This window comes from Parambassis ranga, chromosome 4 (assembly GCF_900634625.1).
Source record: "Parambassis ranga chromosome 4, fParRan2.1, whole genome shotgun sequence".
NCBI lineage: Eukaryota > Metazoa > Chordata > Actinopteri > Ambassidae > Parambassis > Parambassis ranga.
The window spans coordinates 13,228,414-13,243,750 of NC_041025.1; the positions used below are offsets into that span (position 1 = coordinate 13,228,414).

General features: G+C 42.1%; 1 protein-coding gene across 1 annotated transcript in view; it reads right to left on the minus strand.

Annotated features, from left to right (window-relative positions):
- Positions 1–11,411, minus strand: part of p3h2 (prolyl 3-hydroxylase 2) — a 42,770-nt gene extending 31,359 nt beyond the window's left edge. The window contains exon 1 of the mRNA XM_028403026.1: positions 10,804–11,411. Coding sequence (XP_028258827.1) covers positions 10,804–11,220 — 417 coding nt within the window. The 5' untranslated portion in view covers positions 11,221–11,411. The remainder of the gene's footprint in view (positions 1–10,803) is intronic.
- Between the last annotated feature and the right edge of the window lie 3,926 nt (positions 11,412–15,337).

Consider the following 15,337-nt stretch of genomic DNA (forward strand, 5'->3'; position numbering starts at 1 on the left):
AAGAGGTATAAATATTACCGCAGGATTTTTAAACTGTCACGCAGAGTTAAGATGTATGTCTAAGTCAGCGTGCTCTGTTCAATATAATCAATTCATGTTGATTCTAAGTATCAGTCAGATGGTAACTAAGTAAATACAGATTCAAAACAACACTCTAAGGAAGTAAAAACACAAATCACACAAGCAAACCTCACAATTGAGATAAAATGTCTAATTATATGTTTTACTGTGCTTGCAGCGCTGTTACATGTGAAGCAAACTGCAGCTCTTTGCAAAAACAAAAACAAAAACAAAAAACATGGCAGCAGTTCAAACTAGTGTAGGACTGGTCAGGACAGGGGAGGACAACTTTGTCCTTCTAGTGGACTTACATTCTATAAATACCTCGAAAGCGCACGAAAGCACTCCAAGTATTTTGTCTGCTAAATTAAGAGGCCTGTCAAGTCTGTTTTACAGGCCATGTTTCCACAGCAGACAACAATACAGAGGGATAATCCTGTTTCTATTAAATTCCTGTAATGCAGAGCCGTCACAGCAGAAAGAAATGTTCATTTTTCCAGCAGGAGATGAGACACGGCTGCTGTTTCTAAGAAATTAATCAACATTAGCCTCAAAATAGATCCTGAACAGCAGCCAAACAAACATAGTGCTCATCTAGCTTTTCCATCTAGATATTTTGAATAATTACTGTGAGGAAAAGGCAGCATACAAAACCGTGAACTTGAACCTGGACTTAAATTTTAGGCTAAAAAAAAACAGACGCTGATCATGCCTCTATTATCCATTAACCCGCTGGGTCAAGGGGGGCTGTAGCCTCTCCCAGCTAACTACGGGTGAGAGGCGGGGTACACCCTGGACAGGTCACCAGTGACACTGACTGGCATTCCTCTCCTGTCTTTCTGAGAGCCTCCACTATATCTATATAAACAGAACTTTGGGCTTTAACAAACAGGAACCAGAGACAGCACGATCAAGTGGCTTCAAGGACGAAACAATAACTGGGTATAAACACAGAGCAGACACATCCAGGCTTACATAGGAAACCCTCAGCATGGATGCCACACAGTCTTCCAACTGGCCTTGGCTGTGGCATATTGTTTATGATTACAGCAGTAGGAAGCGTTTATTTTGACACAAATGATCACATCTGCATGTAGGTAGTCAGGAAGACTGATGTCTTCCCTGTCGCCGAGCGCATGTGGTTTACAGGGGTATAATACATCGTCTTGAAGTGGCAGCTCTGAAGTTGTTTCTCTCACAGTCACAGCTGAAAAGTTTACATTCTTCAGTGGGGGTGGGGGTGGTGGGGCAGAACTTTGAGTGCTTTACATTAACTAGTCCCAATGTGCACTTAAATGTCTCATTACTAAGCGGCCAAACAGCGTTGAACATAAACATCCAAACGGCCCAGAGAAGTTGGTGTAAAATGAGCCTGGACATGTAGTGTAATCAGACACTTTGGGTGAGACATAAGTAAATCACTTTACATCATCCTCAGCAGCATCAGTGTTGCATGGTGAAACAAAGTGAGCCCAGATGTAGGAAAGCTCACAGTGCAGCGGTTACAACATGGAAGTCTTATAAATGTAAAATATTACAAACAGGACAAATCATTTTTACTACATAAAACTCATGCAAACCCGGCTCGGTGCTCATCAGTTCTGGTGCCACAGGGTTGTTTTTCACCATGTACTCCATCACATTTGGCATTAAACCATCACAACACTTAAATACACATGGCATTCTGGAAAAAATGGGCCGTGAATAACTTTTACAGTTCTGGGCAGAACACAGAGCACAAACTAACACTGTGCTGCCACACTCAGAGGAACATAATGTGACTGTATGTAGGTCAGATTGCAGTCATCTTAAAAATTATTCTTCAGGTTTAATATACAGATTCTGTATGTTGGCAATGGGTCATATGACTTCTTGTGTGTACAGTAGGAGAGCATTAACCCCGTTTCCACTCATGAAACAGTCCATCGTGTTAATTTTTATGGGCTGCAGCTTTAGAGTTTCACTCTCGCTTCAGTGGAAAAGAGTGTAATTCATTCTAGCTAGATTTTATACAGAAATGATTATGTAAATGATTATAATTGATTAAAGACATGATGACATTTGTGGCACAGATGGAAGTGTGTTGTACCAGCTACAGAGAAAGAGGCAAAAGTCTGTGTGGAGTCATGTTTCTATTGCAGCAAATTAAGAACAGGAGCTGAGACTGCACAGTCCTTTGACCTGGGAATGAGTGCTGAGTTTACCTTTTCACACTGAAGATAGTCCAGTGTGGAAACAGATCATTATTCACATGTATTTAATGACCCCAGCACAGACTGGCAGTGATGTAAACATGACACTCGAGTGCTCACACTAATCTCTTTCTGGTGTACATTTGTCTGTGACATGTGCCGTTCTTCAGTCTCTAAATCCACCTGTCATCGTTTAAGCAGCGCTGGATAAGAGTTACCTCAGTGTTGCTTTTTAAGAGACTAAAATAAATGTTATGTAACTTTCACCAGGTATTAATGCTAATATCTGTGTAAGCAATGAATAAAGCTGTCACACAAAAAGTGACCTAAATAATTGCTACAATAATTAGTTACTTATTTATCAAGGTAACAACTGCAGCCAGCTTTGAGCAGACAAATTCTGTTAGACCGATAATTAAGTTGTTTTGAAGTCTTTTATTTTTCCATGCCAAGAAGTGTCAACTCCTTCTGTCTCACTTTTACTGCATTAATCAGTTCTGCTGATCTTTAAAACAGAAGAGGAGCCAGCAGAAGTGAAACTGATCTCACTCTGCAGATGATGCTGATATCTTCCTGCTGCTCAGAGGGAAGTCCATTAGAACAGTATCAAGGGGTGATTTGAGGTTATGAAGCAGCTCTTAGCCATGATGTCACAGAAAAAGGACCTCTAATTATTTAGATGATGTAATGGTTCAACCAAGGGAAAAAAAAAAACTCACTTTCTCTTGGTCCTTTGATAAAGCAGACAGACGCGTCTGTGGCCCCTTGTGCCGAACGCCGTTTAACACTGTTATTAGCTGCAATTCAGAGATCTGAACCAGATGTGGAGATGCTGAGAGGCCAGAGTCAACTGGGGGTCAGGTCAACACAGGATCATGAAAACGACCCTCTCCTGTGCTCTATATAGGTAAAACACTACCTGCAGGGGAAAAGCTCTCTAAAGACAAAAAAAGATATGCAGGACTCAGCAGCAGGGGATAATCAATGGAAATCCTGGCATTAAGGGCCTCTATGATGAATTATTCTTTTGGCAGGCACAAGGCAGGAAGAGGGGCTGAGTGCAAATTGGAAATAGAGAGGAGTTTCCATGCCAGCTGTTACACGTGGTGATGTGTAGCACAGGGCGGATTCAAAGAGCCGTCTCTTTATGGTGTGATTATCTTTAGCGGAACATCTGTAATGCAAGACAAGCAGAACGTGGCCGAAGTACACCTCAGGCTTCACCTTGTTGGCCTTCTGATGGAAATAATATCCAACATCCACCCAGCTCGCTCCATCTCTTTCACTTTAACAGTGCCACAGGAGCGCACAGTCACCATGTGAAACCTCGCCCTGCAGGCTGACGACAGCAGAGTGAGGCTGCATAAACAATCAACACTTCTAATTGAATTTCACAGGAAACAGCTGTGGGGTCAAAAAGGCAAACTAACTGCCCTGAGAATATGAATGATTTTTTTTCCTGTGAAGCACATCTAGACAAGAATTTGTATTAGAATTAAAAAAGATAAATATCCATCTAAAGGGATTTCTTGTCTATGTTGGCCCAAAAGAATCCATAACTGCACCAGAAAATTGACTAATTTTAGAGCAACAGAAACAACCATCCCTGTAAAGAGTCATCGCCATGACAGCCAAGAAAATGGCAAAAAAGTGACTTACAGGTGGGAGACGTTTGCCTTTTTTTATTTTTACATGTTGTGAAAATCTTTAACCTTACCAGAAATCTGACCAATGCCTTGCTGCAGGGTGACACTCACACACCAAACAGCAGCAGCACCAAACACAAGCTTCTTTGGATCCGAAACACCAGTACAGCTGAGAAGTTTCATCCTTGCACTTCTCTTGCTCAACCTGATCCAGTTAATGTCCACACAGCTTGGTTGAGAGGGTGGAGACCATCGTGGTACGGCTCTTCTCCCAAACATAATACCGCAACCATATCAGTTACCTTCTGCTGTGGGGGTGCTGTGAAAACGCACATCATCACATCATGCCAAGCTGTGGCAAAAGTGTGCTTCACCAAGTGGAAAAAATGGATTACACATGGCCTAAACCTCCACAAACCCCCCTGTCCTAAAGGAATTCTGTGAAATTATAAACAGCTCTTTAAACTAGTTTCAACTTGGCTGAGTAGTGAGCTGTCACTAGTCACACAGTGTCTGTCTGATCAAATCTGCTGAAAGACAAAAGAATCAAAAAACATCAGAAAAAGTACTATACAGCTACTTCATTTTCCAGTGTTTTCACAACAGATTTGACTTCCTGTACCCTCTCCCCTCTTTGTGGTTTCCACTCCACAGCCCACAGCTCTCGGCTTCTCAGAAATGATCCACAGAGAACAGAAGCAACCTGAGACGTCAGCACAATTTATAGCTCAGGGCTGTTCAGAATAAGCTGCGAGGTGGATATGGGATACCTCAAAACCTGAAGATTTTACTTTTTGTGTGGGCTTAAAGGTTGGCTTCAATCTGCGCCAACACGTCTGTCAGAGCCAAACCTGTGTTTAGTCTAAGGACACTGAGCTACTCACGATGAACCTGAACTGGCTGGAGGTCTCGTGTGTCCGAACATTTTGGAAAAACGAAAATTAACACCCACTCAGACAGTCAGTGAACAGTCACCTGTCCTCTCCTATTTACACATCACCTATGAATGTATGAACTCATCACTCATTAGTATCATTCATAAGCCCATAAAAGGTTCTGTTTCTCCTCCACAGGAATGACAGTAAACAGTTTGTCTTAAGATGTTCTGTTAACAACAACATCCTTGAAACCATCCAAAGTTCACTGGAGTGTTTTTCTTGTAAAGTCCACACATTCATCACACACAGAAAACTCTTTTTTAAACAGTTAGCATGCAGATATGAGAAAAACATTTTTCCATGTATTCAATAAAAACAAAAAGATGACAGATGGAGACCGTCTCTGCTTGTGGCCTGCAGTAGCCAACGCATATTTGATGTCACTAGTGAAGCTGAACAGATGCCTGGCAAACTCAACTTTTTCCATCTAGCCCGGATTTCTACACTCAGACACCCAGGAGACTTTGGCCAGACTGATTATCAGCAAACAACACGAATAATACACACACACACAATCAGAATTTAGAGGCACAAATGCAAACACAGATCTGTAGTAACACCAGCTGTCCTCACTGCCAACCCTTCAATTACTGAAAAACAAAAAAACAACATGCACATATGTCTTAATGCTGTTCTGCAGCTGGTTGGATCTTGACAGTGAATCTTGGTCCAAATCCTCCCTTTTTTGTGACATTGAGGATATTGTGATCTTCCATAAATAAGGATTAAACTGTGGCCATGATGCAGTCACCGTGATTCATATTTCAAGTGATCAAAAACGAGAGTTTGGAAGTGAAATCAAAGTTTCTTGATTGCCGTCAGCTTCTACTTCTGGCCTGTCTGTTGTTCTGTTTGGATTCAATGACACTTCTGAAGACGTCAGCACTTACCAAAGTCACCTGTGAGCCAAGCCAGCCTCGCTTTCACAACCTGCCGCGCCTCTGCTCATAAACCGCTGCAGTGTTTTTGATCCTTCGCCTGCCTGTCCTCTCTTGCAGCCGTTTAATTGTTAATCAGGGCGAGAACAATATAGGTGCAACAGCATGCCCCCGCATTCCTGTGATGCGTTATCCACTCAAATCCAGTCATGCAGAAGACTTTTGGCACAGCCAAGTGCCACAATGTCTGATCGCCTGGGCAAAGCACAGCACTGCACGCTAGGTTAGCGGGGCCAGGGGAGCAGGCTAATGACAGAGCAGGTGTGTGGAAAGTTTTGACCCCTAAAGACAGACTGCAGTAATGCAATATCTTCTTACCATGCTCACCTGCTTTTCATTATCATTAAGATATAACACATGCTATTTGTTTTCCTGGAAATTTTGTCTTTGTTGTGTAATACTGAACCAGGCAAAGGTAACAAAATCCACCAACCAGAGCCTTACACATTGACACTTTATGTATTGTGGTTTAATGAATACATCCAGCCTGGCTGCCATGAAAGACTGCCAGCCGACCAGAAGAGACTTCAAGATGTTGTTTTAACCCCACGTAGAAGCCATACTGGCTGTTCTCACTTAAGTTTGATGATTGATAAGGTCGTGGCCTGAGATACAAGGAGATGATTTACCAGCTATAGCACTTGTTTCCTGAGCGTGCTGTTCACTTCTTTGAGTGATTATGCAGTAAGTTTGAAGTTTCCAACTTTTGTGGTATTTCTGTCAGCCGTTCTTGAGAAAAATGATAACATCAGTCATCCACCCAATCTTTTATCACCCATGGGGACATGCTGGCAACAGCAGAGGAAGGTGCTTCCTCTTACAGTGACTGCTGGTTTCAAATGTGGCAGACAGAGCCTTAATGGCTGAACACCACACAGGAGACCACAGATCATTAACGGTACATTGGCAACAGAGCTGCATATCTCCCAACAGTAGGTTCGTGCAATTATCTACGCCAAAGGACTAAAGTGTGGTAAAACCAGAGATAAGCCCTGGAGCCACCGCTCCCAGCCAGACATGAGAGAACAATCAAAACACCTGAAACAACAAGAAAGCTAAATCAGTGAGGTGTGCCATCACAGTGATGGTTTCCTCAATGATGATCACTATGTGTTTAAATGTAGGCCACAATGCTAAAAAATGTTATGTATTCTATAAATGGCTCATTCTACCTTAGGTCACTCCTTGTATTATATTGTAGTAATGCTGGGTGGACTTTGACTGACAACTGAGAGCTGATTTTTCATCCCGCCAGGTTCTGGGTCACTTTCCAAAAACCGCAAAATGACCCCGTGGATACACAAAACACATAAATCTGACTTGGCAGCATGCAACCAGAGCAAATGACAGTGTTTTTACTTTGAGCAGAACTCACTCTGTGAGGGCCTGAACCCTTCAATCCCTTCATTATTAGCTGCAGATGATAATAAAATCAGCCATTCCTATCTAGCACACAAACACACACTATCATAACAGAATCTGTTCTAAAAATGTTCCATGTCCAACATTCCTCCCCAGGTTTCAAGCTGATGTGGAAGCCTACAACTTAAAACAGACATTCACCACACAGAGCAGCCGGGGCTGTTATTTTTTGCTATGTTTGGCTAATTATCTGTCAGTTTCTCATCTAACATACTGCCTACACACCAAACCTCTTTAACTGCGGCCTGATTCCCAGGCTGCCTGCTGTGCTGTAATTTAAATCATCTTATTCACAAAGGAAATCACAAATGAGTGGAAGAGGAAATTACAAAATAGGTTCACATCATCAGGGGGGTTCGGACCCAGCATCACCATTTGGCATCATGCTGTGAGTGCTTGTGTCAAATCATGAGAAAACTGCTCTCTCTTATGTTACCAGAAAATTAAACCTTGATTAGGAGGATTTAAATCTGACCCCTAACCCTAATTCCAGGCGAAGTTTCCATCATTCACGCTGCTCAGCTTCATTTAACTAGTGCTGCTTATGTCCCATCTGCTGTCAGATCTGGAGTCACATTGAACATCAGCAGGATTATTACACAACATCATAAGCCTCCTGCTCCATAAACATGTATGCCATGGACTGGATAACAGCTGGAAGTCTTGGGAAATAAAAATGTTGTAAAGCCACATGTTAAGCCTATTTTCTTCCCCTCATCTTAACTTTATTATGTCTCGAATGTTTTGCTGTTGTGTCTTAAAGACCTAAAAGTTTACACCATTCCGCCTCCTATTCACACAGACTTCCACCTGAGCCAATCACCATGACTTAAACACTTAGGCAGGTGTGATACAATCACAGAGAGGGGGTGTTTTTAAACAGCCAGGATGTGTGTTTTGTTGCTCTGTTTGGCCGCAACTCATCAAGAATATTTGTGTTTTTGGCACACTTCTAAATTGCTTATGCAGTCCATTTAATGTTAGCAGCTGGAACAATTTTTTTAATTTGTACCTGGATATTTACATTCACCTGATTTTCACTCACTTTCTCATAAGCAGAGTAAACAGTGCTGAATTAACCTTCTTGGAACAGCTGCACTGTGAGACCCCTCAGATTAGGAGTAGCCCCAGCACAGATACAATCTCTCCTGGCCCTGAGGGGGCAGTTCAGGGACTTTGATCGCTCTGCTGTAGGGTGACTGTAACAAGAGCTGTGGGGCAGTGGTGAAGATCACTGGAGGCCATCGAGCTACAGCACACAGGCAGCTACAAAAGTCTCCCTTTAATACCTGTAAAAGGTGGCGTGTCCTGCTTTTTTTAGAAAAGCAAACAGACCACAACAGGAAAATAAAATATTTGCCAGGCTAAATGATGGGCGAGTAAGGGACAGACGCAGCAGCCTGAGTGAGGAGAACAGTTGGTGACTGTGGAGCCTCTTCTAATAAGCCCAAAGGCAGCATTATGCCAGAGGCTGACAGGAGGTGGGTGTGTGACGCAGGAATGTTAAATACTGCTGGAATGTTATTTATTTTCGTATATACCACCACGTACCCCCATAGCCACTCGCGAGTCAGGGTACCTGTACACATATACACATTGAGAAACATGCCGGCGCACACACTGACCCATCTGATGTGCTCAGACTGACTTAAAGGGACGGCCCACCCTCTCTGAGATCGACATCAGCCTTGATGTATTCAGTTCATAAAGACATCAGCAGGAGACACACAGTGCAGCACGACAGCGGCCGAAATAAAGAACTGCTCAAACATTCAGGAACACAATGTGCCACTTTTTTCTCCAAACAGATGTTAGAGAAATCACGGCTATTTGCACAAAATCTTCGTCATATTTTTACAGCTGGACGAGCATCTGTGTGTAAGGCTAATGTCTAGACAGCAGCAAGCACTTTTTACGAGTACATCAGCTGCAGCTCGGAAGTCTGCTGATTCAGAAAAACTGTGGAGGAACCTTCAACCGCAGACACCGACAGCACTGATAAACTTCCTACCACTTCTGAGGGGTGGAAGCAGTGTGTCATCACCCAGGCATTTGCAGCTGGACTGCAGTCAGCAGGACAGGGCCTCTCAGGTACATGTGAGGAGGAGGCTGTGCTGACTCTCCAGCTTGACTCTATCAAGAAGAAAATTCTGCAGCCTGACCTGATCCTTTCTGAGAGGTGATTGATAAGTTGTGGTCACTTCCATCACTTCCAACCAGAAACAAAAGATCAATCAAAACTGTGGAAACATCAACATCAGAGTATTCAGCTGCCAAGAAAGTCGTCTCATTGCGGCCTGGAGACAACATGATGGCTGCTGCTGGTGTTCTACACTGACACCTGTTACAGCATCCTCATTCCCAAGATGCAGCAGAGTGTATATGTAGAAAGAAACTGTACAAAAAATTTCTACCATTACCCCTGCATCATAATTAAACATAATTTGAACTGCAACCATCCAAACTAAAAGAGTCCAGAAGCTGCCATGAGAGCGAGTGTGTGTACCTTCCTTTCTTTTCACTGGTCAAAAAAGTTACTGTTATATTTACAAAAAAGGAAACAAAATCCTGAAGCATAACTATCTAGCTGGGAAAAATCCTTCTATGAGGCTCATTGAATACAAACACACAGTGTTGTTTATAGCTGTGTGAAACCATGCAGTCAAAACTCGTGGCAAATACTTTCAGACACATCAAACGTACTTCCTGCTGGGGGACAAAAGCAGCATAATATTACACTTTGTTTCCAGCTCTCACTCCTATCTTATCTTCCTCTTTGGAGATAGTTCCCACGCCTCACACTCACCAAACACTGCGCCAAAAGATGAGGCGCTCTTTTTTGGTTTTAGAAATGTGTATGAGTGTAAACAATTCACCTCCGCCTTAATAAGGACTGCAATAATGAAAAACTGCACTGAATTTGTTCCTGCGGCGCACTCGGATGTGGAACTTAAACTTTTAATAAACACACTGATGATGTGGGGACACAGAGAGGAGCTAAAAACTGTTGCTGTGTACACAAACACAGTTAGAGGCAGAAGCATGTCCCTGTGTCCCCTCTGTATCAGTTTTAAAGAAGACCTACAGCTGTGTCTGATTCACCATGACAACCATGTGTTAGGCTTCTATAGAAGCTGATGATGGTTATCATACAGTATAAAATATGCTCTAATGCATTTAGCTCTGATGTGTATTTTGCTCAATAGTGAGACTTTAATCCAAGTTACAGGCTTATGTTTAAGCTTTTGATACATTTACCATTAATCTCAATATTGGATTCTGGTGTTAAAGATAGATTAAAGTTTTTCCTAATTGTTTATTTTTTTTATCATAAAATACAGTTGTCCCCTTATTGAAGGCCCTGATGCTGCCCTGTGGGAGTCTCTGCTTTACATTATCTGACTGCAAAGCAGCAGAAGTTAAAGACAAATGTGTCTCTTACTGTAAGTCCCCTGTCTAACTGTGCACATGCCAAACTAACAGTGTCAGAGTGCAGCACTGACCGGTCTGCATCTCGCTGCTTGGCAGCAGCAGCAGCTGATGAAGAATGCTGCAGGTCAGATGCAGGACGGGCAGTTCTCACACAGACCCGGTTACACGCTCTTACCTTCTGATAAGCCAGCTGCAGGTAATTGTAGGGGATCCTCCTGTTGAAGTCCTGCACCACATCCTCGCTGACTTTGTGCACAGACTGCGTGCCGACCTTCTCCTCGATGCATTTGTTCATACACGCTCCTCTGCGCAGCACCACATCGAAGAAGCGCAGGTCCGAGAAGCTTTCCTCAAACGGATGCTGGTCCTGGCACCTCAGCCGGCACCGGACTTTGGTGCGCCGGACATCTCTATAGCTGCTGAGCGCGCCCTCCATGTAGCGCACCACATTCTCATAGTCGTTGTTGTAAAATGCCTGCACCCCATTGTCATATAAAAGGTCGTAAGGCTCCAGGAAGGCTGCTGAGGATGGCACCGCGGCGCAGAGCAGGGCTGCTGACAGGACTACAGCCGCGGAGAAGTTTCCATCCATCCTCTGCTTCGGTTCAGGCTGCGAGCAGCGACAGGCGGAGAGCAGGCAGTCACAACAATCAGCTCAGCCTCGTTTCACAGTCCATTTAAATCCTCCTCACAGACACACTCAGGACGGCACCGGATTAGGGCGGAAATCATGTTCGGCGACGGGGGACACACATTTTGTTTTGACCCCTCCGGCTCCTCTGACTCCTCCCCTCCAAGAGATGAATGGCCGGAGCACAATCACAGCGCGCTCCGCTTGCTCACATGCCTGCGGGGAGTCTCAGGGGTCCTTCACGGAGTCCCGTGAGTCACACGAGAAGTACTTTTATACAACTTTATTCATCATATTAGAGTGTGCGATCAAACCATTAAGTATACGATACAGAAACACAATCTAATATTCCATGAATGTAGAAACAATTTGCGCAGACATGACAACTCTTTTAACAACGTTAAATATTCTAAATCATGCGGTTTATGCGGTCAAACATTTCTGTGTTTTTCTTAAATAACTACAGAGAGGTGCACACTTTGTCACTGTCTTCCACTATCTAGAAATATCTGTTACCAACAAAAGGAAAAAAGTGTGTTAAGTTTGGGTGCGTGGAAACTTGTTTCACTTAGTGGAGACTGCCTCCCTCTTTTGGTATGTTCGGGTTACGCACTTAAAATCTAAACTTTACAGGACAGAAGAGAGCTGTTGTACTAAACAAATATGAATATGTTGTACTGCTTGCAGAGACCTAAAGAAAATCCAGCCGAGCAGGAAGAAGCGCTTGTGAATTACTTGTTCTGGTTCAGCTGTATTTTTTATCTTTGATTATCCTAACAAGTCTGAAACCAATATGAATTCTATTTTTTAAACTTTAATTTTTTATTTTCAAATGTGAGTGTAAACTGTGCATGCTGACTCCACCACTGGGTGTTTACCGGGTCTGTGTTTTGTTCAAGAAATGAGCAGAGAATCAAAAAGTTGAAAAGGACAAGGGGTTAGGGTCGATAATGATTTTTGTGGCTGTCAGTGCACTGGCAATTTGTATTGTTTGTAAGTTTTACCCAGACCCACCCACTGAGGTCTGCAACCACATATAAACCTTGTTTCCCAAACAGTTAGAACCGATGAAGCTACTTGGATGAGCAGCGAAACGTCTGCAAGAAAACTCTACAAGTCGCCTTTCTTCAATTGTCTCTACGTATTATTATGACCTAGATGATGGAGAATCTTCATCAACAAGAATGAAACCAAGTTCTTTTGAGGCAGAAACAAGCCCCTCGGCTCACTGTGGCAGCCACAATCACACTCTGGCAGTTGAAAAACAACAAATTTGAGGTTTATTGATCCTTTAAAGGGGTTTTCATTGGTATAAAATGGTTGGTTGATAACGCTAACCCTAATGCAGAGCTAAGGTTAGCATCTCGGCCGTCGTGAGACACAGAGCCTCAAGTGAGACATTTCTATAATGGTCTCAGTGAGCCGAATGCATTAAACTTTGAACCACAACTCTGTGATCTTCCTAACTGTGTAACCCTAACCCTAGTTTTGACCCTAACCCTAGCTGTAACCCTAACATGCAGACCAAATGCAGAGCTAGGGTTAGCATCTCGGCCGTTGTGAGACATGTTTTTTTTACATAAAATGAATTGGTATTTTAAACAATTAATGACACACTAACATATTTATTTATTTTGTTCCAATTTGAATTAATTCATGACACATTTAATGAATTATTTACTTCATTGTTTCACTTTCAGTCCTTCAAACTCCCACAGCCCAAACATGACATACAACATGTCATTGAGCAGAAACAACAAACATATTTACATACTGTAATTTTATTGTCATGCCATTTTAAAGGTTAGCCACCAGGTGGTGCTGCAGCACCTCCAGCACACCTACTTCCCCTGACACTTCTACCTTCTGTATACATTTAAAAACAAGGAGTAATTTTAGTTAATTATAAGAATTGAAGGCCCGAAGGAATGCATGGTTTTGATATCAGTATTTACAGAACTTGCTGCTTGACAGGACTTAGTGTGAACACAGGGATCAGCAAGACTGAGACTCTAACAACAGTTTTAGAGCAGGCTATGTTATTGGATCGTAGAGTTTCTAGAGGATATATATAAACCTTCTCAGGCTCTAAGAGGACAAAACTTCTAATGCTGCAAGCTCTGAAAAGCTTCACTCTGTGATTAGAAATAGTAAAAAAATACACAGAAAATTCCAAAGTTTCAACACAATAATGCCTCATCGGGTGAAGTAAATGTAGCAGGACATAGAATGGGCTAAAACACAGCAATGACACAGGATCATCACCTCTGCAAAGCTCACAGTCTGGTCATCAGTAGTATTTACTGCAGGGCTGTTTCAGTAGATTTTATTGCAGGTGTTCCTGTAAGGAAATCCACCCACTTCAGTACGGGTGGAGCGTATCCACCCATACAGGCCAAACTGCATGCTGAAGTGTAAGTAAGTTAACCACAAGAAAGATCATGTTTGTACAGTGCAGAAGGTTTTTTTTTTTTTATCAGAGATTAGATTATTTGTTGATGCCTCACTGTGGCCTCTTGACCTGAAATTCAAATTTAAAAAAAAAAAACATGAATAAACATTAAACACTACATAAACTTTGGTAGGCCTACAGCTGTATTTAAGATTCAAATCCTTATGTTCACATGTAGGATGTTAATAATATACATTGCATGGCTAATTCAGCTTCTAGTGTTCTCAAAAACAAGTAACAACTGTAGATGGTCTGTAGACAGAAGTGTTGTCTAAATTATATTCCTATTCGGGTAATATTCCGCCAGTCACCATAGTGTACCATAGTCTTGCCTATAGGCACCACAATGGCTAGAGCTCTGTCCTCAGTAGGATGTTGTGTTTCCTCTGATGTGACCGGAGGAAAACACAACAGTAACAAATCATCAAATTTAACCTAAGACAGGTGCAGCTACAAATGCGTGAGAAAGACTGACAACAGTATTTTGATAAGATTCCTGTTTCAGACAGAACAGGTTGCTGCTTTGTTTTTATTTTTTTTTATTATTGTTTTACTGCATGTTTATTTATATTTTTGGAGGCATCAACACAGTTATTCATATTTCCTCTTGCCAGCATGGCACTGAGGTGCTGAGAGGAAGATGACGAATGCATTTGTCATATCCATAATGACTCAGTGACCAAAGAAAAAACTCCTACCAAAACTACAGCCATTAAACAAGATAAATGAGTGTATCATTAATACATTTACCGTACTGCATAAAAAAAGAGCACACGTTTCCTCAAAGAAAAAAGTAAAATAAAAGACACAAGCATGATAACAACCACTCTGTTTTAATTTTGCATTTTTTTGCCAAACAATAATTTTATTGCAGCATCTTATTTTTGTTTTTCTCACAGTCCAGGAAGGGTTGGTTGCAATTAAAATTTGTGGCAGAGAGTCAGTCTCACGAGAGATAGTTTACATCCGCCGACAGCACAACATGCGGCTCCTGCTGATTTTAACTGATGAGTGTCATTTCCTCCAACAGTCTACCAGCCTTAAACGAGGCTGTTTGTCTGCCTTGTCATCTCTAAAACTCATTGAACAAGGCATTTGTGAGGCTGACAAACAGCTTACAGGGTTATCTCTTCAGCTGTGAGTCACTTTCTGGTGTTTCCGTTGCGTTTTATAGTAAATGGTTGGGTTTAACACAAAGTGAAACAAATCAGTGAGGAAAAATAAGCAACAGCTCCCATTTTCAAAATAATCTAACTGAACCAAAGTTTGATACAAAATGTATCTGTACAGCAGAAATGAGCAAATTACCAAAACGATTAAGCTAGTCATTGTATGACACTGCTTGGCAGCAGCCTTAACAAATTTCCCTCTGGGATTACTAAAGTATCTAAAATAAAAAATAAATAAATAAACTCTTCATGTAACATTTACAGTACAGACTCAGTGGTTATCTCCTTACCAGATCACATCAAAACAATCTAGACCACTGAACTATCCCCTTAATTCTAGTGCTGTTGGCTGTGACGGTTTACCTCCCTCAGGAACGTGGCTGATGTAAATAATTGGAGCAGTTTCGACCATTTGATGTAGTAATTTAAGTAAGAACGTGTGAGATGCAGTTAAAAC